This window comes from Urocampus carinirostris, chromosome 3 (assembly GCF_059441175.1).
Source record: "Urocampus carinirostris isolate Australia breed hairy pipefish chromosome 3, RoL_Ucar_1.0, whole genome shotgun sequence".
Lineage (NCBI taxonomy): Eukaryota > Metazoa > Chordata > Actinopteri > Syngnathiformes > Syngnathidae > Urocampus > Urocampus carinirostris.
The window spans coordinates 2468548-2496445 of record NC_142351.1 but is presented as its reverse complement, the minus strand read 5'-3'; the positions used below and the strand labels follow the sequence as shown (position 1 = coordinate 2496445).

General features: G+C 43.4%; 1 protein-coding gene across 3 annotated transcripts; it reads left to right on the top strand.

The window, feature by feature from the left end:
* Positions 1-485: 485 nt before the first annotated feature.
* LOC148368283 (uncharacterized) lies at positions 486-27015 on the top strand. Of its 3 annotated transcripts, XM_088330280.1 has the most exons (4): positions 486-761; positions 2367-2459; positions 7851-8433; positions 9526-11173. In XM_088330280.1, the coding sequence occupies exons 1-4, from the start codon at positions 659-661 to the stop codon at positions 10163-10165; spliced, it is 1419 nt and encodes a 472-aa protein (XP_088186406.1). In that variant the 5' UTR covers positions 486-658; the 3' UTR covers positions 10166-11173. The 3 variants fall into 3 exon arrangements, with proteins under 3 accessions (XP_088186406.1, XP_088186405.1, XP_088186404.1); XM_088330279.1 differs by lacking the exons at positions 7851-8433; positions 9526-11173 and adding an exon at positions 24539-27015; XM_088330278.1 differs by having other exon boundaries at positions 7851-11173.
* The last annotated feature ends 883 nt before the right edge of the window (positions 27016-27898 follow it).

Genomic DNA, 27898 nt, shown 5'->3' with positions numbered 1-27898 from the left:
AAAGCCACTTTTGGAAACACCCAAACATACCCATATATGGCGAGCACTGGCCTAAACTTAAACTTACCCCATACCAGCAGGTGGCGCTGTTGGACTTGTCATTGCAGGACACTTATAAAAAAAACTATACAAACATATTTCAGCAGGAATTTCAACAAAACTAAAGTTATTATGACACCGGTTAAAGAGTTGAATTCTAACCTCTATAACGGTTTATAAATTGTTGGTTTTTTTTCAGGAGCATTTTTTAGTTTTTAAATATTTTTTTAAATTAATTTTCCGTAATAAGAGCAAGTGTTGACATTAATAACAACAAGTTGCCCACATAAAAATCAGTTTTAAAATGAGCAGGTTGTGATTTCTTTTCAATGTACTTCCATTGCGCGAAGTTGCCCTGACCAAGATGGCCGCCACGTAGGCACGCAAGGTAGCGGGCTGCAATAGCACACCGCCCTATACAGTCGTCTATATCTATGTCCCATAACCCATTGCGGCGGGGTTTCGAGTGTGAAGGTGTCATGGCTGCCGGACAATAGAAAATCCTGTAGTCGACTTCAAACGACGTCAACTCGACAGAAGTATCACTTTGCTGTCCTTTCCGAAGGTCTGTCTTGTTAACTCCCGAGTTGGAGCGTTTTTTTGTTCAAACTTGGAGAAAATGTGCTCCAGTGGGGAAGAAGGACCTCTCCAAGAGAAGCTTCGGGGAGCCAAAGAGGAGACCGAGCGAGAACGTCGACGACCGGACGATCAGCTCGGGGAAGGTTGGACATCTTTTTGCTTCTACTACATTGCCAATGCTTCGCTAACTTCAGCAGGCTGGCCAAAAATTCGACCATTTAAAAGAAAGAATAGTGGGTTTTAATTCAAATACAACCTTTTTTCGGCCTTTTACAGTATGCGACTCATTTTTCAACTCGAGCAAATTCTAAAAGTGCACGAAATAACATTTTGGCTCTCGAGTGACTCGGGTAATGTAGCATGAAAACTTAGACGGGTCCCTGAAAATGTTCCCTCAAACTAAAAAGCAAAAGTGCAGGAATTAAAATCAAGTTTAGCAGCAACTCGTATGAAGTCGGGTCAAAACTTCAACAGTTCCCTGATTTCTTTACAATAAATGACAAATACCGACATGACTAAAAACCAAAAGTGCATTGCAATTACAACTGTGCAAATTTTACTCAACCATGTGGAAATGTCAGGGTTTGGTGCCTTCAGTCCTTCTTATATCCAAAAGATGGCAGCCTTACAACATGTTCCAGCCCCCTCCACTTTTTGCAATTAGACAATAAGCCACCTCTTCTATGAGTACCCCAGGCTCCCACCTCATTTTGCTGACTCATTTTGATTCCTGTAGACTTTCCCTCATCAAAACAACAAGCTACACCTCCTCCTTCAATTCCTTTCACATTCTAACTTCTCTTCACTCATCTCAAATGTCCTCTAAATTCTATTCCAAAGTCTCCCTTTCAAGATTCTCTCCTCCCAAAAAACTTCCCCAGGTCTCCCTCTCAAGTTGTCCCTCCTTGTCCCAAGACCTGCCACTTCTAGTGTTTTCTTGAAGGTATTACCAAGTAACCTATTTTCAAGATTCTCGCCACCCAAAGAACCCCTCTCAAGTTTCCCTCAAGATCTCCACCTCTACTACCCAAGTCCCACACCCCCTTCTCGCCTGTACAGTCTTTTGTTGTTGCTGTTTAAATAAAAGTCTCTCAAGTCAGGTCTCACCACATCCCTTGTGCCCTGCGTTTGGGACTGTCCGACAGCAAGTGATAGGAAATGTTCCAATCTCGCCTTAAGACACACCGAAATTTATTGACTTCTGAGTAACCTCATACTTTTGTTTCCTCATCCTTGAGGGAGAAGGACAAGTTTAGAAGTTTGACAGGTTCAGGCGTCCTGAGTATTCAGATTGACACCTGGACCAGACGCATGCTACTGTAGAACCTGCTGCATCTTTTGAAATTTTGAGACAGGAAGCTTGATCTTTCTACAACTTACTCTATATTTACTGTTGAGGTTGACTGTGTATTTTGCACTGAGGCCCTTGCAACACCCATTGCAATCTGCTTAAATGTCTTCAACTCTGGAGAGTGCCATGTTTTTCAGATCAAACGTTTTCAACTGGACCAAAATGTAATTAAAAAAAAAAACATTTGTTTAAAATTGCCTCTTATTCATGTCATGGTTTTTGTTTGTTTCAATTGTGAGTGTGTTTTTTTGTCAACTTTGTCTTAAATTTGACACTCAAAGCACTCAAAAAGTCTTGAATAGTCTTGTAGGAACCCTGTGGTGTTCTGTGCGTCCCTTTATGAGTTTCTGTGATTAAAGGCGTCACAAATAAATGCGATCTGACTTGTGTGTTACAGACATTGGTGAAGAATATCTTCCTACTGCGTGGCAGGAACCAGAGTTGCCAGGAACTGTTTACAAGATACTCCAAATTGTGTTGAACAGAGCAGGTTTGTCGTTTTTCTTTCCGCAATGTCCTTGTTTTGGAGGGAACGTGGTTGGGCGTCGCCCCAAAAAATACACAGAGAGGAGATATGGCAAAAAGGGAACGCTCCTTATTGCATAGCTCAAAATAATTCGTGATGGTTGCCCGCCCCTGGGTCATGACTTCCGCCAGATGTCTACACACAATCAGCTATTGTCAGCTCCAAGACCGCTTCAAGTTCATTTCAGGTTCAACTTTCCTTATCCTGAGTTATTATCTGCTTTCCACAACACTTGACATCTCGTATTTGGCCGTCGACGTTCATCGTACTTTCCTTTCGAATAAGGTACGGGCTTCTGTCTCGCTCATACTTTCAAAATACGTACCGTATTTCTAACTCAGTCACGTGCCCTTGGGCCGTTTCGAAGATGACATATTTGCCTCAGGGTGAATATTTTTCATATTCGCGAATCTTTTTTACATCGGCGATCACCGTCTATTTTCTTTTCCCTCGACTGAATTGTCGAGAAATTGACGTCGACGCGTAGCGACGCGCAAACTAAAGCGGACCTTCTATTAGGTGGTCATCATGGCGGCGCAACGTTTAGTTTCAAAACAGCGCTTCAGTATATTGATGTTGTGTTGTTTCACACCTTAAAGGCGCAGTCTCCCAAGTCGGTTTATTTTGGGTTCATACCGAGTGACAGCAGTAAGTAGGGCTGCACGATGAACCGAAATCGAATCCATATCGCGATGTTACATAGTGCGATAGCGTAAATGCAAACCACTGCGTTTTTTTTTCAGATAATTCAATAATAATCATTATATACTATTTAAAAAACTGGAAATATATGGCATCAGGGGCGTGGCTTTGCAATGGATTCAAAGTGATTTGACGGGGAGGAAGCAAAATATGAAATTGGGACAGTTGTCATCTGAATACTTCTGTACATCTGTTGTGGAGTACCACAGGGTTCTATCCTGGGTCCAAAGTTATTTCATTTACATATGCTTCACATTCCGGCGCCGTCACGAATGGCAGCCACTCCAGCAGCTCCCGTGTTATTTTCGCTACTTTTGTGATTTATTTATTTATTTATTTTTGCTTACTTTATCAGTGCCTTGCAACACTTGGATTACTTTCTATCCTATGGATATGGGTTTCAACTCGCAAAAATACGTATATTCAAGAAACCTACTCCTCGACCTGAAGAATTCTCGAGCCGGCACGGTCCCCCTTTTACCTAACGAGGTGAGGCGACCCTACCGGGGTTGCAGAGCCGGTGCTAAGGTAAAGGCTAAGCGGCTAGCGGCGAAGTGGCGATATAAGCCCACGGTACCGTCCATAATCATGGGGAATGTCAACTCCCTACCGAATAAGATCGACGAACTGGCTGTGCTTGTGAAAGACAGGGAGTGCAGCTTGCTTTGAGGAAACGTGGCTTACGTCTAGCATCACGGACGCTAACATCGCGCTAAACGGCTTCTGCGCTGTTCGGGCTGACAGAGGGACAAAAGTCAGTGGGAAGCGCAAAGGAGGGGGACTGGCTATCTACTTGAACACGAGGTGGTGTAACCCCGGGCATGTAAAAACAAAGCTTTCTATCTGCTGCCGCAATGTTGTTCCTATAAAGACTGTACGCTGCTATGCCAACAACAAGCCCTGGATCACGAGCGACATCAAGTGCTTTCTGAACCAAAAGAAGAGGGCCTTTAAAAATGGTGATCATCAGGAGCTAAAACGGGTACAGAAGGAGCTCAAAGTCCGGCTCCGGAAAGGGAAGGAGCAGTACAGGAGGAAGTTGGAGAAAAAGCTGCAGAACAACAACATGAAGGAGGTGTGGGAAGGGATGAAAACAATTACTGGCTGCAGCACCAAGGAGGGTCTGGCTGTGGATATAGAAGTGGGGCGAGTCAACCAGTTGAACAACTTTTTCAACAGGTTTGACCACTCCGCCTCATCCTCACCCCTGAGTAATGCAGCTGTCCTTCCCCCTCTGGACACTAGCATGGAAGACATCCCCCCACTAAAAATAACTTCAGCCCAGGTGTGTGGAGAGCTGAGAAGGCTACGAACCAGCAAGGCAGCTGGTCCGGATGGAGTATCCCCCCGACTGCTGCACAGGCTGCATCTGAGCTGGGAGACCCTCTATAGCGCATCTTCAACCTGAGCCTTGATCAGGGGAGGGTCCCTCAGCTGTGGAAAACATCCTGCATCATCCCAGTCCCAAATAAATCAAGACCTGAGGAACTCAACGACTTCAGGCCGGTCGCCCTGACATCACATGTGATGAAGACCATGGAGCGGCTGCTGCTGCACCACCTGAGGTTACAGGTCCGTCAAGCCATCGACCCACTGCAATTTGCTTACCAGGACAAGGTGGGAGTGGAGGATGCTATAGTATAGATGTTACACCGATCCCTCTCTCACCTGGATAGGGCGAAGGGGGCTGTGAGGATTACATTTTTGGACTTCTCCAGTCCCTTCAATACCATACAGCCTCTGCTACTGAGTAGGAAACTGACAGAGATGGGAGTTAGCTCACACCTTGTAGAATGGATTACTGACTACCTGACAGGCAGACCCCAGTATGTGAAACAGGGGGGCTGTACATCGGACACTGTGGTTAGCAGCACAGGATCTCCGCAGGGGACCGTTCTCTCTCCGTTCCTATTCACTCTATATACATCGGACTTTAAGTACAACTCTGAGTCCTGCCATGTGCAAAAGTTTGCCGATGACACTGCGATCGTGGGATGTATCAGAAACGGGCAGGAGGAGGAGTACAGGAAATTGATTCAGGACTTTGTCCGATGGAGCGACGCAAACCACCTGCACCTAAACACCACCGAGACCAGAGAGACGGTGGTGGACTTCAGGAGAACCAGAACTCACCCGGTTCCTGTAACCATCAAGGGAGAATGTGTAGAATTTGTCCAGACCTACAAATACCTGGGTGTGCAGCTGGACAACAAACTGGACTGGACTGCCAACACAGAAGCTCTATGTAGGAAAGGGCAAAGCCGACTTTACTTCCTCAGAAGGCTGGCCTCCTTCAACATCTGCAAAAAGCTCCTGAGAATATTCTATGAGACAGTAGTGGCAAGCGCCCTCTTCTATGCGGCAGCGTGTCGGGGAGGCAGCGTCAAGAAGAAGGATGCCTCTCGTCTCAATAAACTGGCTGGGAAAGCGAGCTCTGTTGTGGGCAAAGAGCCGGACAGCCTAACAACAGTAGCTGAGAGACGAAAACTGAAAAAGCTGAGGTCAATCGTGGACAATCCATCGCATCCACTACACAGCATTATCTCCAGACAGAAGAGCAGTTCCAGCGACAGACTGCTGTCACTGTCTTGTACTACGGACAGACTGAAGAGATCTTTTCTTCCTCATGCCATGAGGCTCTTTAACTCCACCCGGCAGAGTAAAGGCCCACATTAAACCACACCACCTACATTGGATATTACCGAATATGTGTTCTGTGTAGCACTATTTAGTTACTCTATATAACACGCTACAGTGGGCATTTGCATGTCACATTGGGTATTTGTATATTGTATTCTTTTGGCTTTATTATTGTATTGTTCTCAGCTCAGGGATGCTGCTGGAAATGTGAATTTCCCTTCGGGGATGAATAAAGTATCTATCTATCTATCAACGATATTTTTAATGTTTCAAAACAATTAAATATGTAATATTTGCAGACGATACTAACATTTTCTATTCCAATGATGACTATATTGATTTGGTAACTTGCATTAATCATGAAGTAATTAACCTAAAAGTATGGATGGATATAAATAAATGATCTTTAAATTGAAATAAAACCAAAGTCATATTCTTTGCTAATCACAAGGCAAATAGAGATTTAGAAGTCTAAGTGGATGGTGCTGCAATGGACGCTGTAACAGAAATAGAGTTTTTGGAGTGATAATAGACGATAAATGAAGCTGGAAAACACACATCAGACACATACAAACTAAATTATCTAAAAAAAATTCAATCATTAATAAAGCAAAATTCCTTTTAAACTAGAATGCATTGTATTTATGATATTGTTCTCTAGTTCTGTCATACTTAACATATTGTGCAGAAGTCTGGGACAATCATTGCAAAAGTTGAGTCCAGTCCCTTTTTGTCCTCCAAAAACGTGCAATTAGAACCGTACACAGGGTAAGGTATCAGGATAATACCAATATTTTATTCTTGCTGTCCAAATGACTAAAATTAGATGATTTAGTCAAATTTTTCACTGCACAACTGCTATTTAAGGTCAACGAAAACATAGTGCAAGAATACATCCAAAAATTATTCATTTGGAAAGAGGGAAATGATAACTTAAGGTGCTGTCGTAAATCCATCATCCCAAAGGTGAAAACCACCAGGAAAAGTGTGTGTGTGTGTCTGTGTGCGGAGTCAAACTTTGGAACAATTTACAAGACGATCTTAACAAAGCCACTCTTGGCATCTGATGGTGATTTATCATACTGATTTCATTCCCAGAGGCCTAATACTTACCGATTAGCAGCAGTTAAGCCTTTAGAACAGGGGTGTCAAACTCATTTCGCATCGTGGGCCACATATGGCCTAGGGAGATGTCAAGTGGGCCGGACCATTAAAATTATACCATACTCTGCTATAAATAACAAAAATATCATGTCTTTCCTTTGTTTTGGTGTAAAGAAGCACAAGAACATTAGGAAAATATTGAAATTTAATGAACTATCCTTTTACAAAACATTTCATAAAACACCTCATATTTCCTTAGACAAATGTGCAATTTACTTTTATCATTCACAAATATGCATTGCAACTGATCCCACTAAAGGCACAAAACTTTAATTGGTACAGAAAAATATAGTAATGCACTTTAAGATTAAATGAGACTTTTAAAGAAAGGAATTTTTGAACCACTTACACATACGCATATACAGGGATCAGAATGGAGATTTTCATTTTCAGCTGAAATAGCCAGGGTCCGGGAATAAACCAGGGCGGAACCCCCCCCCCCAAAAAAATTTATCATTTAAGTAAAATTTTTAGAAGATTAAAATAATTTGCCCACATAACTGATTTTTTTGTAAATACTGCAAGATAAGTTCAATGCAGTTCAGTCCCTACAGCTTGTGGAACAATGCGGCCAATTTTTCTAACAGCCGCCAGGGTGCGCCAGAGCAATTAAGTCGGAATGCCTTTGGGGTTCAAAAAAGCGGAAATTTTTTTCCACTTTCAAATTATCCTGCGGGCCTGATCGAACCTCCTTGGGGGCCGGTTCCGGCCCGCGGGCCGTATGTTTGACACCCCTGCTTTAGAATGTTTTTTACATTTTGGCACTCGGGGACAATGCTTCTGAAATTGTACATTACAGCACTGATTGAGTTGAGTGCAATACAAATAAATGTAACTTGTGTCTTGCAGACGTCAGCCCAAAATATCTTCCTACTGCACGGCAGGAACCAGAGTTGCCTGACGTTAAAATTGAGGAGGAAGATCTGAAGCCTTATCAGGTTAAGCAAGAGTCAGAGGATGGGGAGCCTGTTCGTGTTAAAGAGGAGGACGATTTTCCAGTCTTGCGAGTGACCGGGGTCCGTTCAATCGTTGAAGATCAAGGTCAACCTGAAGATAACAGTTGTCGGGAGCCTCTAAGCATCAGCTCCCGTCAACACGTGGAAACAAATGACGTCAACTCGCAGTCGGAAGGTGGTAACACATGTTCTCAGTGTGGGAAAACGTTTCGAAGCAAGTCTTTTATGAAGTTGCATATGAAATTCCACGCTGGGGAGAAGCCTTTTGCCTGCTCAATTTGTGGTCAGAGTTTTACCCAGAGTGGAAACTTAAAGAAACATATTAGAAGCCACACTGGAGAGAAGCCTTTTGCCTGCTCAGTTTGCGATAAAAGATTCACTCAAAGAGGAAACTTAAAGAGACACATTAGATCCCACACTGGCGAGAAGCCTTTCGCCTGCTTAGTTTGTGATAAAAGATTCACTACAAGTGAGAAGTTAAAAATACACACCAGAACCCACGTTGGTGAGAAGCCTTTTTCTTGTTCAGATTGCGATAAAAGATTCACTACAAGTGGGAAATTAAAAATACACACTAGAATCCACACTGGTGAGAAGCCTTTTTCTTGCTCAGTTTGTGGTCTAAGATTAACCACGAGAAGTACCTTAATACAACACACTAGAACCCACACTGGCGAGAAGCCTTTTTCTTGTTCAGTTTGTGGTCGAAAATTCACCCGAAATGATCAATTGAAATTACACCAACTAAGCCACACTGGCGAGGAGCCTTTCTCCTGCTCAATTTGCGGAAAAAAATTCACCCACCGTGGGAACTTCGAAAAACACACACTAACCCACACTGGCAAGGAGCCTTTTTCCTGCTCAGTTTGTGATAAAACATTCACTACAAGTGGGAAATTAAAAATACACACTAGAATCCACACTGGCGAGAAGCCCTTTTCCTGCTCAGTTTGTGATAAAAGGTACACTACAAGTGGGAAATTAAAAATACACACTAGAATCCACACTGGTGAGAAGCCTTTTTCTTGTTCAGATTGCAGTCAAAAATTCACCCGAAATGATCAATTGAAATTACACCAACTAACCCACACTGGCGAGAAGCCTTTTTCCTGCTCCGTTTGTGGTAAAAAATTCACCCGAAAAGGAAACTTGAAATTACACCAACTAACCCACACTGGCGAGAAGCCTTTTTCCTGTTCAGTTTGTGGTAAAACATTCACACATAGTGGGAACTTAACAAAACACATTAGAACCCACACTAACGAGAAGCCTTTCGGCTGCTCAATCTGTGGTAGAGAATTCACCCGAAAAAGAAACTTGAAATTACACCAACTAACCCACACTGGCGAGAAGACTTTTTCTTGCTCAGTTTGTGATAAAAGATTCACTACAAGTAGGAAGTTAAAAATACACACAAAAACCCACACTGGCGAGAAGCCTTTTTCCTGCTCAATTTGTGGTCAGAGTTTTACCCAGAGTGGAAACTTAAAGAAACATATTAGAAGCCACACTGGAGAGAAGCCTTTTGCTTGCTCAATTTGTGGTAAAAGATACACAGATAATGATAGTTTAACAAATCATATTCGAACCCACACTGGCGAGAAGCCCTTTTCCTGCCTAGTTTGCGGTCAAAGATTCACTAGAAGTGGAATCCTAAAGAAACATATTAGAACCCACACTGGAGAGAAGCCTTTCGCTTGCTCAGTTTGTGGTAGAGGATTTATCTTGCGTTGGCTTCTAAAACAACACCTACGAACCCACACTGGCGAGAAGCCTTTCTCCTGCTTAATTTGTGGAAAAAGATTCTCACACAATGGGAGCTTAAAATTGCACCAAAAAACCCACACTGGCGAGAAGCCCTTTTCCTGCTTAGTTTGTGATAAAAGATTCTCCCTCAAAGGAAACTTAATTTTACACATTAGAACCCACACAGGCGAAAAACCTTTTTCTTGCTCAGTTTGTGATAAAAAATTCACTACAAGTGGAAGTTTAAAACTACACACCAGAACCCACACTGGTGAGAAGCTTTTTTCTTGTTCAGTTTGCGATAAACGATTTACTCAAAGAGGATACTTAAAGATACACATTAGATCCCACACAGGCAAGAAGCCTTTTTCTTGTTCAGTTTGTGGAAACGGATTCACTAAGCGTGGGGCCTTAAAACAACACATTAGAACCCACAGTGGCGAGAAAGCTTTGACCTGTTAACACTTTGGTGAAAAAAAAGAGAACTACATTGGACACTAGAAATTACACACAAGAACCCACACTGGCGAGAAGACTTGCCTGCTCGGTTTGTGGTCAAACATTTACTGAAAGTGGGAGATTAAAAACTTGACCAAGTATCAAACAGGACGTCCAAAGGAACATAACTGCCACATAAACATTTCCCCTCACCTTTTTCTAACGACTGACTCTGCCAAAACATCAAAAATTCCACATTCATTCACAGGAAGTGAGCAGACTCTCCTGCTGGATCATAAAGATTTGAAACCCCAAAGTCTTCATATGGATTCAAAAGATTCATGATTTGCATTTGTGTCATATTTTTTGATAGATGATCTATTTCATCATGTGTCCGCGTAAAATTTTGCCTGTTATCAACAATTATAATTATGAAACAATAAGATCGCCGACGTAGGTCCCCAGGGTTGGGGCCTGTTCTCACCAAAGCCCCAAAGTTTGGAGAGCCTGTGGTTCTCTCCGTCCCTGTCGTCGGGATAGAACAATTTCCCGTGAAGTCCACCGCCAAAAGAGATAGGAAACTTTATTTCTTCCTCTTCCTTGTTGGCTATGTGCTGCTTCTCACATACCCCTCCCCTGAGGGACGTTTTGTACTCAAAAGTACACAAAAAGTGTTGGTTTTACACCCTCTTTGGTGTTTTGGGCAAATATCCCATGTTGGAATGCTATGAAAACAATCCCTGATCATTGAAATGACTTTATTATCTGGTTGGCTACTCCTCTTGCACTATTTGCGCTACTGTAAAATACTATACATAGCCATAAATATTAGTATATTATTAGCACTCAATACTACAACTCAATACAACATTTTATTTATTTCTGTACATTCAAGGAAACTTTGCGGGTCAGATGTATCGACATTTCGTTCGGTATACACGTGTACTAGAATGACAATAAAGTAGATCTGAATCTGAAATTATCTTAAAACCGGGTTCATTGATCAGTACTGTTAACCCTGTTGCATCACTTCTTCCCCATTGCTTACACTGGAGTGCTTGTGTCAACAATGTGCTCTATTCTTTTGTTTGATTTTTTTTTGTCATGTGAATAAAATGTAGTGTTTTAAAATCAAACGTGCATTATTCATGGGTCGATGTTATTGTTCTTCATCATTATCCATATCAACAAACTACAAAATCAATCAATTAAAGCTGAAAATACATTGTGTTTCAAGTTGCATCCTTCATGATAAATGCTAGACACAGGCTATTTCAAACGAATTGTGTTTGAAACCGAGAGCACCGCCTGCTGTCCGAATTGGTTCTGAACCAAATAGATATAATTTAAAGCCATTTGGAAATGTGTTAATCTGGCCATAAAAGAGTCTGATATCATTTTATGAATGATGACTTTTGCCAGAACCGAAACTTAACCATGTGTTAAGCCAAGACAGAAAAGGGGCTTGGATTTTCCTGGACCAAAATGAAGTTGAGGCTGGAAATCACCTTGACCATATTGTAAGACAACATTAAACTGAAATATGAACTGTTATAAGTATATACAAGACGTGACCCATCAGTAGCCTAATTCGTTCCCCCTTTACCAATCAAAACTAATAATCTTCAAATGAGTCTAAAGCTTCAACTCTTGGCATTCAAAATATCAAGATTTCATAATCTACTCATCCCTGAAACTCTTAATCTGACGGACATGGTCTTGCAGCCATGAAGTTCCACCATAGTACGTAACATCCTAAAAAGGTTTACTCCAAAACACACCATAATACCGATGGATGAAAAAAATCAGTCGAAAAGTATCTCTGCCTTGTTTCTAGCTGTGTATTTAGCCCCTTAATTCCTGCTTCCAAATAAACAGACTTCTAAAAATATTTTCTGTTGATGGACAACATATTCTGCCAATCGCTTCTCGGTCCTCAGCCCGCATTAGCCTATACCGGTCTGTATTGCTTTAAAAGACAACGCCTCCTTTACTTCCGAAGAACTCCAGCCAATCGTGACCGGGTCAAATGATAATCGACACATTGGTTGGCCAATGAAATTCGAAATTAGTCAATATGAAGATGTGTCTATCGTATGCAAATGAAACCCTGAAATAAATGTTCGTAACGCCACCAGTGATAAATTCTATGCACTGTAGCGAGCAGAGACGGGAGTCGTAGGCGGAGTGTCAAACAAATGCGCCAACGGACGCTGCTTTAATCACATGTAAACTTGCGATAACCAAAACAAACACACCAGAGTGGCTAGAACCGGTCGAATTAAGAGTCCCCCTAGGAACTCGCTAACTAAACATTAGTTCCGTGGGTGAATTATGTACAACCCACTACACAAGCCCCCCCAGAATTCACCCATAGTCAAAGTCTCTGTGCCTGGTTGGGACGCTGACCCGGCCACTGCGGGTACAAGGAGTTTGAACAGCGGGGGGGGTGAGAGCTTGTGGACTCAGTTGGAAAGCCCACAGTTGCTGAAGGCGGAGGGGCAGAGTGGGTACCCACGGGACCGGAGGGTCGTGCCGCAGGAGGACGGCCGCGCCGTGGGGCTTGGGCCAGTTCCAATGGCTTGGACATATCCATGTGGGCAGGCTTAACCCTGTCCACAGAGACAGTCTCTGGCCTACCACCAATGTCCACGACCATGGTCTTGTCGCCATGCTGCAGGACCTTAAACGGTCCATCATAAGGAGGGCGCAATGGTCCGCGGTGGGCATCGTGGCGAATGAAAACAAAACCAGCCGAGCGCAGGTTGGAGGGAACCCGTGAAACTGGCCTGCCGTGTCGCGATGTGGGGATAGGCACAAACGCTCCCGCAGTGCCCTGCAAGATGGACTTCTCCCTGGATGCAGCCCAGGGTGTCGTTGGGTCTGGGATGAAATCACCTGGCACCCGCAGCACTTGACCGTAAACCAACTCAGCTGAAGAGCACTGAAGGTCTTCTTTAGGAGCGGTTCTCAGTCCCAGCATGAACCAGGGTAGCTTATTGACCCAGTCCCCATCGGTCAGGCTGGCGCGCAAGGCCGCTTTCATCGAGCGGTGGAACCGCTCGCACAACCCGTTAGCCTGGGGGTGGTAGGCAGTGGTGCGGTGAAGTTTGACTCCAAGGCTCTCGGCAACCGTGTTCCACATCTCGGAGGTGAACTGTGCACCCCTGTCAGATGAGAGATCTGCAGGGGGTCCAAAACGGGCGACCCAGGTTCCGATGAATGCCCGGGCCACATCGACAGCTGAGGTGGAAGTCAGCAGAACTGCTTCAGGCCAACGGGTCGTCCTGTCCACCATCGTCAGGAGGTAAGTGAAACTGTGTGAAGGGGGCAGTGGGCCCACCAGGTCAATGTTAACGTGGTCAAACTTCCGTTCGGGGATGGCAAATGGTACCAATGGGGCCTTGATGTGACGGTGCACTTTGGCGCGTTGACATGCCACGCATGAGTCGACCCAGTCCCGGACGTCCTTTCTCATCCCTTTCCACACAAACTTCTGGGCCACTAGCTTAATGGATGCTTTCCTGCCAGGATGAGACAGGCCATGTATTGCCTCAAAAACAGCCCGACGCCAGCCAGCAGGGACAAGCGGCCTAGGCCAACCCATGGAGACGTCACAACAAAGCTTGGCCCCTGAGTTTCCGACCGCAACCTCCTCCAGCCGCAAACCAGTGTCTGAGCTCTTGAGCGTTTGGATGCCGTTATCAGAAGCCTGGTCCACACTCATACTGGAATAATCAAGCCCCAATTGCACAGCGCTGATGGTTGCTCTGGACAGGCAATCCGCAACCACGTTGGACTTCCCAATACCGTACAGTATCCTCTCAGTGGTCCATTCAACAGCTTGATTGGGTGACCTACCCTTGAGGGCTTTGTAGAGTGGGCGCATGACATCAGCGGCTCGGCGAATAAACCTATGGTAGAATGTCACCATGTCGAGAAACTCCCTGAGGCCCCGTGCTGTTGGCGGTTGAGGAAAGGCGGAGACGGCCTCTACCTTAGACGGTAGGGGGGAAGCCCCATCCTTGGTGATGAGATGCCCAAGGAAGTGGATGGAGCGTACGCCAAAAACACATTTCGCAGGATTTATAATCAGGCCATGCTGACTGAGCTTGGTGAAGAGGTCTCTGAGGTGCTCCAAGTGTTCCTCTTCTGAGGAGCTGGCAACCAGGACGTCGTCCAGGTAGACGAACACAAAAGGCATGTCCCTGAGCACTGAATCCATCAGCCTTTGGAAGGACTGAGCGGCATTTTTCAGTCCGAACGGCATCCTGAGAAATTCGAACAACCCAAACGGAGTTATCACGGCCGTCTTCGGTATATCTGAGGGATGCACTGGCAGTTGGTGGTATCCGCGCACGAGGTCCACCTTGGAAAAGAGAAGTTTGCCCGCCAGGTGTGCAGAGAAGTCTTGAATGTGCGGGACTGGGTAACGGTCGGGCGTGGTAGCCTCGTTAAGGCGGCGATAGTCCCCGCATGGGCGCCAGCCACCGCCTGGTTTCGGGACCATGTGTAGTGGAGAGGCCCAGGGGCTGTCTGATCGGCGAATGATGCCGAGACGTTCCATTTAGCAAATTCGGATTTAGCAACTGCCAGTCTGTCTGGATTGAGTCGTCGAGCCCTGGCATGAACCGGGGGCCCCTTGGTTTCAATGTGGTGCTCAACCCCATGTCTGGTCGTGGAGGCTGAGAAGGTGGGCTTCGCCAGACTGGGGAACTCGGCGAGGAGCCGGTGGTAAATATCACCGTCCAAGAGAGAGCTGGACAGACCCTCAAAAATCCCCTTGTCGCGGACACACGCGAGAGAGGAGAAATTCAATGCGTCAACGAGGCGGCCATTTTTCACATCGACGAGTAATCCATTGGCACACAGAAAATCTGCACCAAGAAGAGGAAAAGCAATATCCGCAGTGACAAAGTCCCATGTAAACTGCTGACCCCCAAAACACACGTCCACTGTCCGTGTTCCATATGTGCGGATGGGGGTGTCATTGGCAGAAGTTAATGGAGGTCCATGTGTTCCCCCCCCCCACATCGTCCACAGTGGCAGGGAGGACGCTCCTCTGGGCGCCGGTGTCACACAAGAACTTTTGGCCGGAGATGGCGTCCCGGATGAACAGTAGCCGGTTTCTTGCGCCTGCACTCACGGCCGCTACAGAGTGCAGGCCTTGAAGTTTCCCGTCGCGTTGGAGGTGCAAGGGGGACGGCACTTCTTGGCCCTGGGCCCAAAACGTGCATGGTAGTAACACAGACCTGACACATTCTGATCGTCGGTGGCCGCGCGTGCCTTGCTGGCTGGGGGCGTCGCACTTGATGGTGTGTAAGTGCGTGTAGGGGCCAGCACCTCATGTGTGTATCTATGTGTGGCCAGGAAAAACCGGTCCGCTTCCTCTGCCAGTGCACTCGGATCTGTAATGGTTGTATTCGCAAGCCCTGTCTGGACATGCGGCGGCATGTGACGCAGAAAAAGTTCAATGAAAAGAAAATTTGGCTCTTCGGTGCCAAGCAAGTTTAACATCATTTCCATGTGATCCGATGGCTTACTGTCTCCTAAGCCCTGAATAGCAAGGAGGCGTCGAGCACGCTCAGAACGCGACAGTTCAAAGATTCTGAGGAGATATGCCTTCAGTCCCTTATATTTATCCAGTTCAGGAGGGGATGTGATGAAACTCACCGCTCTGGCTGCAGTTGAGCTCCCCAGAGCAGACACCACGTGGTAATAGCGAGAGTCATCATTAGTGATTCCGTGCAGGGCGAATTGAGCTTCTGCTTGTGCGAACCACCTTAGCGCTGATGACTCCCAGAACTCGGGGAGCTTGAGAATGGGCGCGTATGCCATGACGGTATGCTCAGTAGTATGCACAGCCTCGGAAACTTCCACGAGACTAATGTCGGGGTCACCAATGTAGCGAGCAGAGACGGGAGTCGTAGGCGGAGTGTCAAACAAATGCGCCAACGGACGCTGCTTTAATCACTTGTGAACTTGCGATAACCAAAACAAACACCAGAGTGGCTAGAACCGGTCGAATTAAGAGTCCCCCTAGGAACTCGCTAACTAAACAATAGTTCCGTGGGTGAATTATGTACAACCCACTACAGCACCATTTTTATGCGCACGAATGCAGAATTGGGATGGACGCGTAACGACAATTTGAGCGTTTACAACTCTCGCAATGTCTGTGAAAAAATGGCCGAAATAAAATACACATTTGCAGAGGTTTTCGAACTGTAAACTGGTCTTCTCCAAATAGCCGCTTTTGGAAACACCCAAACATACCCATATATGGCGAGCACTGGGCTAAACTTAAACTTACCCCATACCAGCAGATGGCGCTGTTGGACTCGTCATTGCAGGACACTTATAAAAAAACTTATACAAACATATTTCAGCAGGATTTTCAACAAAACTAAAGTTATTATGACACCGGTTACAAAGTTCAATTCTAACCTCTATAACGGTTTATAAATTGTTGTTTTTTTTCAGGAGCATTTTTTAGTTTTTAAATATTTTTAAGTTAATTTTCCGTAATAAGAGCAAGTGTTGACGTTAATAACAACAAGTTGCCCACATCAAAATCCGTTTTAAAATGAGCAGGTTGTGATTTCTTTTCAATGTCCATTGCGCGAAGTTGCCCTGACCAAGATGGCCGCCACGTAGGCACGCGAGGTAGCGGGCAGCAACAGCACACCGCACTATACAGTCGTCTATGTCTGTGTCCCACAATCCATTGCGGCGGGGTTTCGAATGTAAAGGTGTCATGGCTGCCGGACAATAGAAAATCCTGTAGTCGACTTCAAACGACGTCAACTCGACAGAAGTATCACTTTGCTGTCCTTTCCGAAGGTCTGTCTTGTTAACTCCCGAGTTGGAGCGTTTTTTTGTTCAAACTTGGAGAAAATGTGCTCCAGTGGGGAAGAAGGACCTCTCCAAGAGAAGCTTCGGGGAGCCAAAGAGGAGACCGAGAGAGAACGTCGACGACCGGACGATCAGCTCGGGGAAGGTTGGACACTTTTCTGCTTCTGCTACATTGCCAATGCTTCGCTAGCTTCAGCAGGCTGGCCAAAAGTTCGACCATTTAAAAGAAAGAATAGTGGGTTTTAATTCAAATACAACTTTTTTTTCAGCCTTTGACTGTAAATGACTATTTTTTTCACCTCTAGCAAATACTAAAAGTGCAAGAAATAACATTTGGGCTCTCGAGTGACTCATGTAAAGTAACATTAAAACTTGAATGGCTCCCTGAAAATGTTCCCTCAAACTAAAAAGCAAAAGTGCAGGAATTAAAATAAAGTTTAGCAGCAACTCGTATGAAGTCGGGTCAAAACTTCAACAGTTCCCTGATTTCTTTACAATAAATGACAAATACCGACATGACTAAAAACCAAAAGTGCATTGCAATTACAACTGTGCAAATTTTACTCAACCATGTGGAAATGTCAGGGTTTGGTGCTTTCACTCCTCCTTATATCCAAAAGACCACATGTTCCAGCCCCCTCCACTTCTTGCAATTAGACAATCAGCCACCTCTTCTATGAGTACCCCAGGCTCCCACCTCATTTCGTTCACTCATTTAGATTGCTGTAGACGTTCACTCACCAAAACAACAAGCTACACCTCCTCCATCAATTCCTTTCACATTCTAACTTCTCTTCAAGCCACTCATTTGAAATGTCCTCTAAATTCTATTCCAAAGTCTCCTTTTCAAGGTTCTCTCCTACCCAAGAACTTCCCCAGGTCTCCCTGTCAAGTTTTTCCTCCTTGTCCCAAAACTTCAACAGTCTTCTTTAAGTATAATACCAAGTAACCTGTATTCAAGATTCTCGCCACCCAAAGATCTTCTCTCAAGTTTCCCTCTCAAGATCTCCACCTCTACTACCCAAGTCCCACCCCCCTTCTCGGCGGTACAGTCTTTTGTTGTTTAAATAAACATCTCTCAAGTCAGGTCTCACCACATCCCTCGCGCCCTGCGTTTGGGACTGTCCGACATCTCGTGACAGGAAATGTTCCAATCTCGCCTTAAGACACACCGAAATTTATTGGCTTCTGAGTAACCTCATACTTTTGTTTCCTCTTCCTTGAGGGAGAAGGACGAGTTCAGAAGTTCGACAGGTTCAGGCGTCCTGAGTACTCAGATTAGCACCAGGACCAGACGCATGCTACTGTAGAACCTGCTGCATCTTTTGAAATTTTGAGACAGGAAGCTTGATCTTTCTACAACTTACTCTATATTTACTGTTGAGGTTGACTGTGTATTTTGCACTGAGGCCCTTGCAACACCCATTGCAATCTGCTTAAATGTCTTCAACTCTGGGGAATGCTGTTTTCCAGATCAAACGTTTTTCAACTGGACCAAAATGTAATTAAAATGAAACAAACATTTGTATAAAATTCCCTCTTATTCATGTAGTGGTTTTTGTTTGTTTGAATCGTGTGTTTGTTGACAACTTTTTCTTAAATTTTACATCCGAAGGCATTGGAAAAGTCTTGAATTGAACTTGCATAAGCTGCGGGAACCCTGCTGTGTTCTGTGCGTCCCTTTGTGAGTTTCTGTGATTAAAGGCGTCACAAATAAATGAGATTTGACTTGTGTGTTGCAGACACCGGTGAAGACTATTTTCCTACTGCGTGGCAGGAACCAGAGTGTCCAGGAACTGTTTACAAGATACTCCAAATTGTGTTGAACAGAGCAGGTTGGTCGTTTTTCTTTCTGCAACGTCCTTATTTTGGGGCGAACGTCATTGGGCGTCGCCCCCAAAAATACGCAGAGAGGAGATATGGCAAAAAGGGAACGCTCCTTATTGCATTGCTCAAAATAACTCGGGATGGTTGCCCGCCCCCGACTCATGACTTCCGCCAAATGTCTACACACAATAGGATATTGTCAGCTCCAAGACCGCTTCAAGTTCATTTCAGGTTCAACTTTCCTTATCCTGAGTTATTATCTACTTTCCACAACTTTTGATATCTTGTAGTTGGCCGTCAACGTCCACCGTACTTTGGAAAAAGGTCCGGGCTTCTGTCTCGCTCATTCTTTTAAATGACGTACTTTATTTTTAAATCAGTCACGTGCGCTAGGGATGTTTCAAGAACGACATATTAGCCTCACGGTGAACATTTTTCATATTCGCAGATATTTTTATCATCGGCGATCATCGTCTATTTTCTTTCCCCGTGACCGAAATGTCGAGAAATTGACGTCGACGCGTAGCGGGAAGTAGGGCTGCACAATGAACCGAAATCGAATCCATATCGCGATGTAATGTACCGTATTTTACGCACTATAGGGCGCACCGGATGGTAAGGCGCTACAATGGGAACCTGGACAAAACCGTCAGATGGTTCAGTCCGACTTCTTACCCCCTTAACATTCCCAAAGCTTGCAAAGAAGCAAATACGTGTCGTAGACACGCGCGGATGCGGTGTCCGTACCATGTCACTCAAATGCATCGTTTCGAATATCATTCGGAACGTTAAAGTCTTGGGATTCAAGAAATGCCAACCGTTCCTTAGTTTCTATTTTCTTTTTCGCTCGCAACTCTACTGTACATATGACAATAAACACTTGGAATTGAGTTGAATTCACTCAACTCATCACAGCAACATCAAGATCGTTCTAAAACAAGATACCGGGAAAATAGAAAGCCGCATAGCTCACCTAAGTTCTCTTGCAGCCATCACATTCAACAACGATACGCAACCATGGTCTTCTTACAAACGTGAGTGTAGTCAATCCAGGAGAGTCAAATATTTACTAATACAGACTAATAAAACATGTTTCTTTATGGTGTACTTTAGCAAGCTTTTTACGCCATTGCTAAACACGGCCAATTGCAGGGTTTGTTTTGGCCATCTAGCCAATCCGAGGCTCCGGATAACTTCAGCCAATATTGATCGATTTAACGGACGATTGACACATCTTTTTCGGCCAATTGCAGGGTTTGTTTTGGCCCTCTAGCCAATCCGAGGCTCTGAATAACTTCAGCCAATAGCGATCGATTCAACGGATGATTGACACATCTTTTTCGGCCAATTGCAGGGTTTGTTTTGGCGCTTTAGCCAATCCGAGGCTAGTATGGGTTCTAAAAAGAAGGTATAGAAAAATGAAGCATTTGAAGTTTAGTAAAATGATTTGAGTCATGAAGATTGTTAGCAACAATGGCCACCTTTCAAAGCAATTGTACACGGTTGTCGCTAACGATGCCAGAAATGTTTTTGGGGACGAAAAGAAACCGTTGAAAAAAAAAGGGTTTCAATTTCATGAAAAGACAAAGCGGTCATTAAGTGAGAAAGGAGAAAGCTCCGCCAATAGTGTTTGATTCAAATAATGATTGACACATTGGTTAGCCAATGAAACGCCGGTATATAAATCCCAGCATATACCGCGGACGACTTGGCGTTCGGGGGAAAATCGAGTCGGCGGCTGCAAGTTAGTTGGAAGACTTTGAGATTTAATATTGATCCATATATAAGCCGCACTGTATTATAAGGCGCATGGTCAGCTTTTGACAAAAATGAAGACTTTTAGGTGCGCCTTATAGTGCGAAAATACGGTAGTGTGATAGCGTAACCCCAAACCACTGCGTTTTTTTTGGGGGGGGGTTCATACATCCAGTTTTTATTTGATTGACAGAGTATTTGGCCAACAAAAATGGTCACATTCCGTCGTTTAACAGCGCTGGCCAATCAGAAACGGGTTTTAATGGCAAAAAAGGCGAGGCAAAGTTTGCAAGACGTGCGCGCGACTTTAAGAGGCTGGTGTAAGCTGCCGGTCGGTCTAACGGCGCGTACACAGATAGCCACCAAAACAAACGCCACAGCTTGTAGTTTTAGCGGCTGGTTAGATTGAAAATAGATTTATTAAATCGAAAAGCACAACGAAAAGCCGATCACCAGAGGGTGCACAGTATTTTTTTTTTTTTTTTGGACCCGCGAAGCTCTGAATCCGCAAATGTGGTAGCGCGAAGTAGCGATGTCCCACTGTACTCTTTCCCTAAGTACGTCATATCAAGTCACGTTGGCACGTCACAATGTTTGTTTTCCCTGAAAAAAAACCTAGCACAGAAAATACACTTTTCTTTCCGAATCGAAAATCGCCTCGAAATTGCAATTCTGGTCTGGTTTTTTTCCAAAATCGTGCAGCACTAGCGGCAAATCCCGAAATACTGAAGGAAGCGGTCTGCAAACTTTGTTTCGAGATGGCCCAATCATGCAGGGATGTGATTTTTCCGCTAATTCGCGGAATTCCGCTTTTTTATCTCCAAAAATAAAATTTTAAGATTTCCGACTTTTAATTGGTAAAAAAACCGATTTCGTCTCTACAGCATTCCATTTTAGTGTTTCCGTAACTGAAATGAAACGTACTTGCGATTGGTTGAAGTCTCCGTGTTGACCAATAAACGCGCTTGTTATAAAGGCGTAGGAGTATGCCATTGTTCATTTCTCACACGTTTTTGCCGAGTGTTTAAAGAAAGATGTCCGAGATCGAACGCAAAGATGCTCCGCGAGGTAAAGAAATTGATAAGATCGTAAAAAACAAGTTTCGATCGGACAGGTTAGAGAAGGAATTATCTACAAAAGTTGGTGACCCCGACGTGGTCCAATGTAGCGAGCAGAGACGGGAGTCGTAGGCGGAGTGTCAAACAAAGGTGCCAACGAAAGCTGCTTTAATGACATTTTAACTGGCAATAACAAAACAAACACGAGAGTGGCTAAAACCGGCCGAATTAAGAGTCCCCCTAGGAACTCGCTAACTAAACAATGGTTCCGTGGGTGAATTATGTACAACCCACTACAGTACTTTCATTTATAGATAACATCTTCTGCTATAACAAATACATTTGTGGTATGTTTTAATATGAGTTACTTTTCATTTGGTCATGATACAATTATTTCTTCATGAAATTTGAACTCTTCAACATGATTTATGTGTTAACTTAGTAATCACATGAGTTAGATATGATGATATTCTCAGTGATAGTTTTTAAAAGCAAAGGCAGTCCAATGTTTTTTAATGTGACTGATTTTGAGTTGACTTAAACTGTCGTTTTATATGGGATAGTTCAAAATACATTGAAAATTGATGCTGTTGTTTTGTCTATTTCTTTGTCATCTGAGTGCATTGAAAGTACTTAAAAAAACCCATGAGCTCCGGGGGGGGGCTTCGCCCCACTTGTCCCCCCACCAGGGCACTGCCCTGGACCTAGCTGGGTGCCTGCGGCCCCCAGACCCCCGCCTAATTTTCAGATAATTTCACTTTGGTCAAATCACATCCCTGATCATGTGAAGCTAGCGTAGTTGCTAATGTTCGCCGCGATTTTGGCTGCTGTGGGTTTCGAAGGAAAGCACGGAGTTAGTATTATCACTGGTATGGACATCAAACTTTGGACCAATGCCAAGGCTGTGGCAAATATAAATATTGCAACGAATGCCGATCAAGAATCTGCTGAGCAACCGGTCTTAAAGGGATAGCTATCAATGCTGAGTACATCGACGCATGCCATCCATTATCAAGAAGTGAGAACCATCCTAAAGCTACCATAGTGAGGTTTGTCAAAGGAAACAAAAACGTGACGTGAAGTTTAAGCAAGGGAAAAAAAAACTAAAAGGGACAAATGTTTATTTAGATGAACACTTGAGCAAAAAAAATCTGACGTTGCAAGACCAGCTCAATTTTTGAGGAAAACAAATAATATACAAGGAACTTTGACTTCAAATTGTAGAGTATACATAAAGTTAAACGGCACTCCGGAAGAAGCAAAAGTCGCTTGGATTCGAGAAATGCAGGAGCTGGACAGATTTGCCTGAAGACCCGGATAGAGCGCTAAATACAAATAATGACACTGGACAATCTCGGACAATGACAGAATGGCATCCTGGACTGACAACATGGACGCTTTTATTACAGATCACAATCAAAAATATATATAGCGATATATAAGGCCATGACCTATCGAAACTGAGCATTATTGATCACACTGACTCCAATAATTCAAAATGAGATGAATTTGAGAACCCGTTTTGGGTGATTGCAGTTCTCTGAAATATTAGAGAAACTTTACAATAATAGACAAGACACATTTATAGATTCATATAAATTGATAAATGGAAGTTTATGGTTTTAGAGCAAACAGATTAGCAACAATGGCTATTATTGATGCGATAGAATAAATCGCCCATAGCATAGAAAAAAGAGATACTCAGTTGGAGTATTTATTGACTTTAAAAAAGCATTTAATAATATTAATCATTATATACTATTAAAAAAACTGGAAAGATGTGGCATCAAGGGCGTGGCTTTGCAATGTATTCAAAGTGATTTGACGGGTAGGAAGCAATATGTGAAAATGGGAGAGTTTTCATCTGAATACTTGGACATCTGTTGTGGAGTACCACAGGGTACTATCCTGGGTCCAAAGTTATTTAATTTATATATTAAGGATATTTTTAACATTTCAAAACTATTAAAATTAGTATTATTTGCAGACGACCCTAAAGTTTTCTGTTCAAATGATAACTATATTGATTCAGTGACTTGCAATAATCATGAATTAATAACCTAAAATTATGGATGGATATAAATAAATGATCTTTAAATTGAAATAAAACCAAAGTCATGTTCTTAGGTCATCGCAAGGCAAATCAAGATTTGGAAGTCAAAATGGATGGTGCTGCAATAGAAATCAGAAAGTTTTTGGGGTGATAATAGACAATAAATGAAGCTGGAAAACACACATCAGACACATACAAACTAAAGTATCCAAAAGCATTTCAGTCATGAATAGAGCCAAATTCATTTTAAACTATAATGCATTGTATTTATGATATTGTTCTCTAGTTTTGCCATACTTAAGATATTGTGCAGAAGTCTGGGGCAATAACTACAAAAGTTGACTCCAAAAACGTGAAATTAGAACCATACACAGGGTAGGGTATCGGGATCATACTCCTATTTTATTCCTGCAGTCCAAATGATTCAAATTGGATGATTTAGTCAAACTTTTCACTTCTACTATTTAAGGTCAACAAAAACATAGTGCAAGAATACATCCAAAAATTATTCATTTGGAAAGAGGGAAATGATAACTTAAGGGGCTGTCGTCAATTTCTAATCCCAAAGGTGAGAACCACCAGGAAAAGTATGTGTGTGTCTGTGTGCGGAGTCTTACTTTGGAACAATTTACAAGACGATCCGAAAAAAGCCATTCTTGGCATCTAGTGGTGATTTATCATACTGATTTCATTCCCAGAGACCTAATACTTACTGATTAGCAGCGGTTAAGCCTTTAGAATGTTTTTACGTTTTGGCACTCGGGGACAATGCTTCTGAAAACGGACTGATACGTTACGGCACTGAACGAGTTGAGGGTAAAACAAATAAATGTGACTTGTGTCTTGCAGACGTCAGCCCAAAATATCTTCCGACTGCGCGACAGGAACCAGAGTTGACTGCCGTTAAAATTGAGGAGGAGGAGGAAGATCTGAAGCCTTATCACGTTAAGCAAGAGACAGAGGATGGGGAGTCTGTTCGCGTCAAAGAGGAGGAAGATTTTCCAGTCTTGCTAGTGACCGAGGTCCGTTCAATTGTCGAAGATCAAGGTCAACCTGAAGATCAAGGTCAACCTGAAGATAACGGTTGTCGGGAGCCTCTAAGCATCAGCTCCCGTCAACACGTGGAAACAAATGACGTCAACTCGCAGTCGGAAGGTGGTAACACATGTTCTCAGTGTGGGAAAACGTTTCGAAGCAAGTCTTTTATGAAGTTGCATATGAAATTCCATGCTGGGGAGAAGCCTTTTTCCTGCTCAGTTTGCGATAAAAGATTCACTCAAAGAGGAGACTTACAGAGACACATTAGAAGCCACACTGGGGAGAAGCCTTTTGCCTGCTCAGTTTGCGATAAAAGATTCACTCAAAGAAGAAACTTAAAGAGACACATTAGATCCCACACTGGCGAGAAGGTTTTTGCCTGCTTAGTTTGCGATAAAAGATTCACTACAAGTGGAGAGTTACAGAGACACATTAGAACCCACACTGGGGAGAAGCCTTTCGCCTGCTCAGTTTGTGGTCTAAGATTTACCACGAGTCATACCTTAATACAACACACTAGAACCCACACTGGCGAGAAGCCTTTTTCCTGCTCAGTTTGCGGTCGGAGATTCACTAACCGTGGGTCCTTAAAAAGTCACACTAGAACCCACACTGGCGAGAAGCCTTTTTCTTGTTCAGTTTGTGGTCAAAAATTCACCCGAAATGATCAATTGAAATTACACCGACTCACCCACACTGGCGAGGAGCCTTTCTCCTGCTCAATTTGTGGAAAAAAATTCACCTACCGTGGGAACTTAAAAACACACACACTAACCCACACTGGCGAGAAGCCTTTTTCTTGTTCAGTTTGCGGACAAGTATTCACTACAAATAGGAGCTTAAAGAATCACATTAGAACCCACAGTGGCGAGAAGCCTTTTTCTTGTTCAGTTTGCGATAAAAGATTCACTACAAGTGGAAGTTTAAAAATACACACCAGAACCCACACTGGTGAGAACCCTTTTTCTTGTTCAGTTTGCAAGAAAAGATTCACTACAAGTGGGAGTTTAAAAATACACACCAGAACCCACACTGGTGAGAACCCTTTTTCTTGCTCAGTTTGCAATAAAAGATTCACTCAAAGAGGACACTTAAAGATACACATTAGATCCCACACTGGCGAGAAGCCTTTTTCTTGTTCAGTTTGCGATAAAAGATACACTACAAGTGGAAGTTTAAAAATACACACCAGAACCCACACTGGTGAGAACCCTTTTTCTTGTCCAGTTTGCAAGAAAAGATTCACTACAAGTGGGGAGTTAAAAACACACACACTAACCCACACTGGTGAGAAGCCTTTTTCTTGTTCAGTTTGCGATAAAAGATTCACTCAAAGAGGACACTTAAAGATACACATTGGAACCCACACAGGCAAGAAGCCTTTTTCTTGCTCAGTTTGTGGAAACGGATTCACCCAGCGTAGGGCCTTAAAACAACACATTAGAACCCACACTGGCGAGAAAGCTTTGATCTGTTAACATTTTGGTGAAAAAAAATTAACCATATTGGACACAAGAAATTACACACAAGAACCCACACTGGCCTGCTCTGTTTGTGGTCAAACATTTACTGAAAGTGGGAGCTTAAAAACACTTAATTGACCAAGTATCAACAGCCCGTCCATAGGAACATAACTGACACAAAACCATTTCCCCTAACTTTTTTCCAACCACTGACTCTGCCAACACATCAAAAAACCCACATTCGTTCACAGGAAGTGAGCAGACTCTCCAGCTGGATCATAAAGATTTGAAACCCCAAAGTCTTCATATGGATTCAAAAGAATCATGATTTGCATGATGTGTCATGTTTCCTGATAGATCATCTATTTCATCGTCTGTCAGCATAAAATTTTGCCTCTTATCAACAATTATAATTAAGAAACGATTAGATGGCCGACCTAGGTACCCAGGGTTGGGGCCTGTTCTCACCAGAGCCCCAAAGCTTGGAGAGCCTGTGGTTCTCTCCGTACCTGTCGTCGGGATGAGAACAATCCCCGTGAAGTCCACCGCCAAAAGAGATAGGAAACCTTATTTCTTCCTCTTCCTTGTTGGCCATGTGCTGCTTCTCGCACACTCCTCCCCTGAGGGACGTTTTGTTCTCACAAGAACACAAAAAGCGTTGGTTTAACACTTTCTTTGGTTTTGGGGGCAGATATCCCATGTTGGCACGCTATGAAAACAATCCCTTATCATTGAAATGAGTTTATTATCTTAAAACCGGGTTCATTGATAACCTGTTGCATCCCTTCTTCCCCATTGCTAACACTGGAGTGCTTGTGTCAACAATGTGCCTTATTCTTTCGTTTGATACAATTTTTTTATCATGTGAATAAAATGTAGTGTTTTAAAATCAAACGTGCATCATTTATGGGTCGATGTTATTGTTCTTCATCATTATCCCTATCAACGAACTACAAAATCGATCAATTAAAGCTGAAAATACATTGTGTTTAAAGTTGCATCCTTCATGATAAATGCTAGACACAGGCTATTTCAAATGAATTCGTGTTTGAAACCGAGAGCACCGCCTGCTGACCGAATTGGTTCTGAACCAAATAGATATAATTTAAAGACATTTGGAAATGTGTTGAGTTAGATATCATTTTATGAATGATGATTTTTGCCAGAACCGAAACTTAACTATGTGTTAAGTCAAGACAGAAAAGGGACTTGGATTTTCCTGGACCAAAATGAAGTTGAGGCTGGAAATCACCTTGACCATATTGTAAGACAACATTAAACTGAAATATGAACTGTTATAAGTATAAGACAGCACATGTCCCATCAGTCGCCCAATTCGTTGCCCCTTTAACAATCAGAACTAATAATCTTCAAATGAGTCCGAAGATTCAACTCTTGGCATTCAAAATATCAAGATTTCATAATCTACTCATCCCTGAAACTCTAAATCTGACGGACATTGGCTCGCAGGCAGGAAATTCCACTATATTACGTAACATCCTAAAAAGGTTTACTAAAAAACACACCATAATGGATGAAAAAAAATCAGTCGAAAAGTATCTCTGCCTTGTTTCTAGCTGTGTGTTTTGCCATCTAATTCGCGTTTACAAATAAACAGACTTCTAAAAATATTTTCTGTTGATGGACAACTTTTTCGGCCAATCGCTTCTCGGTCCTCAGCCCGCATTAGCCTATACCGGTCTGTATT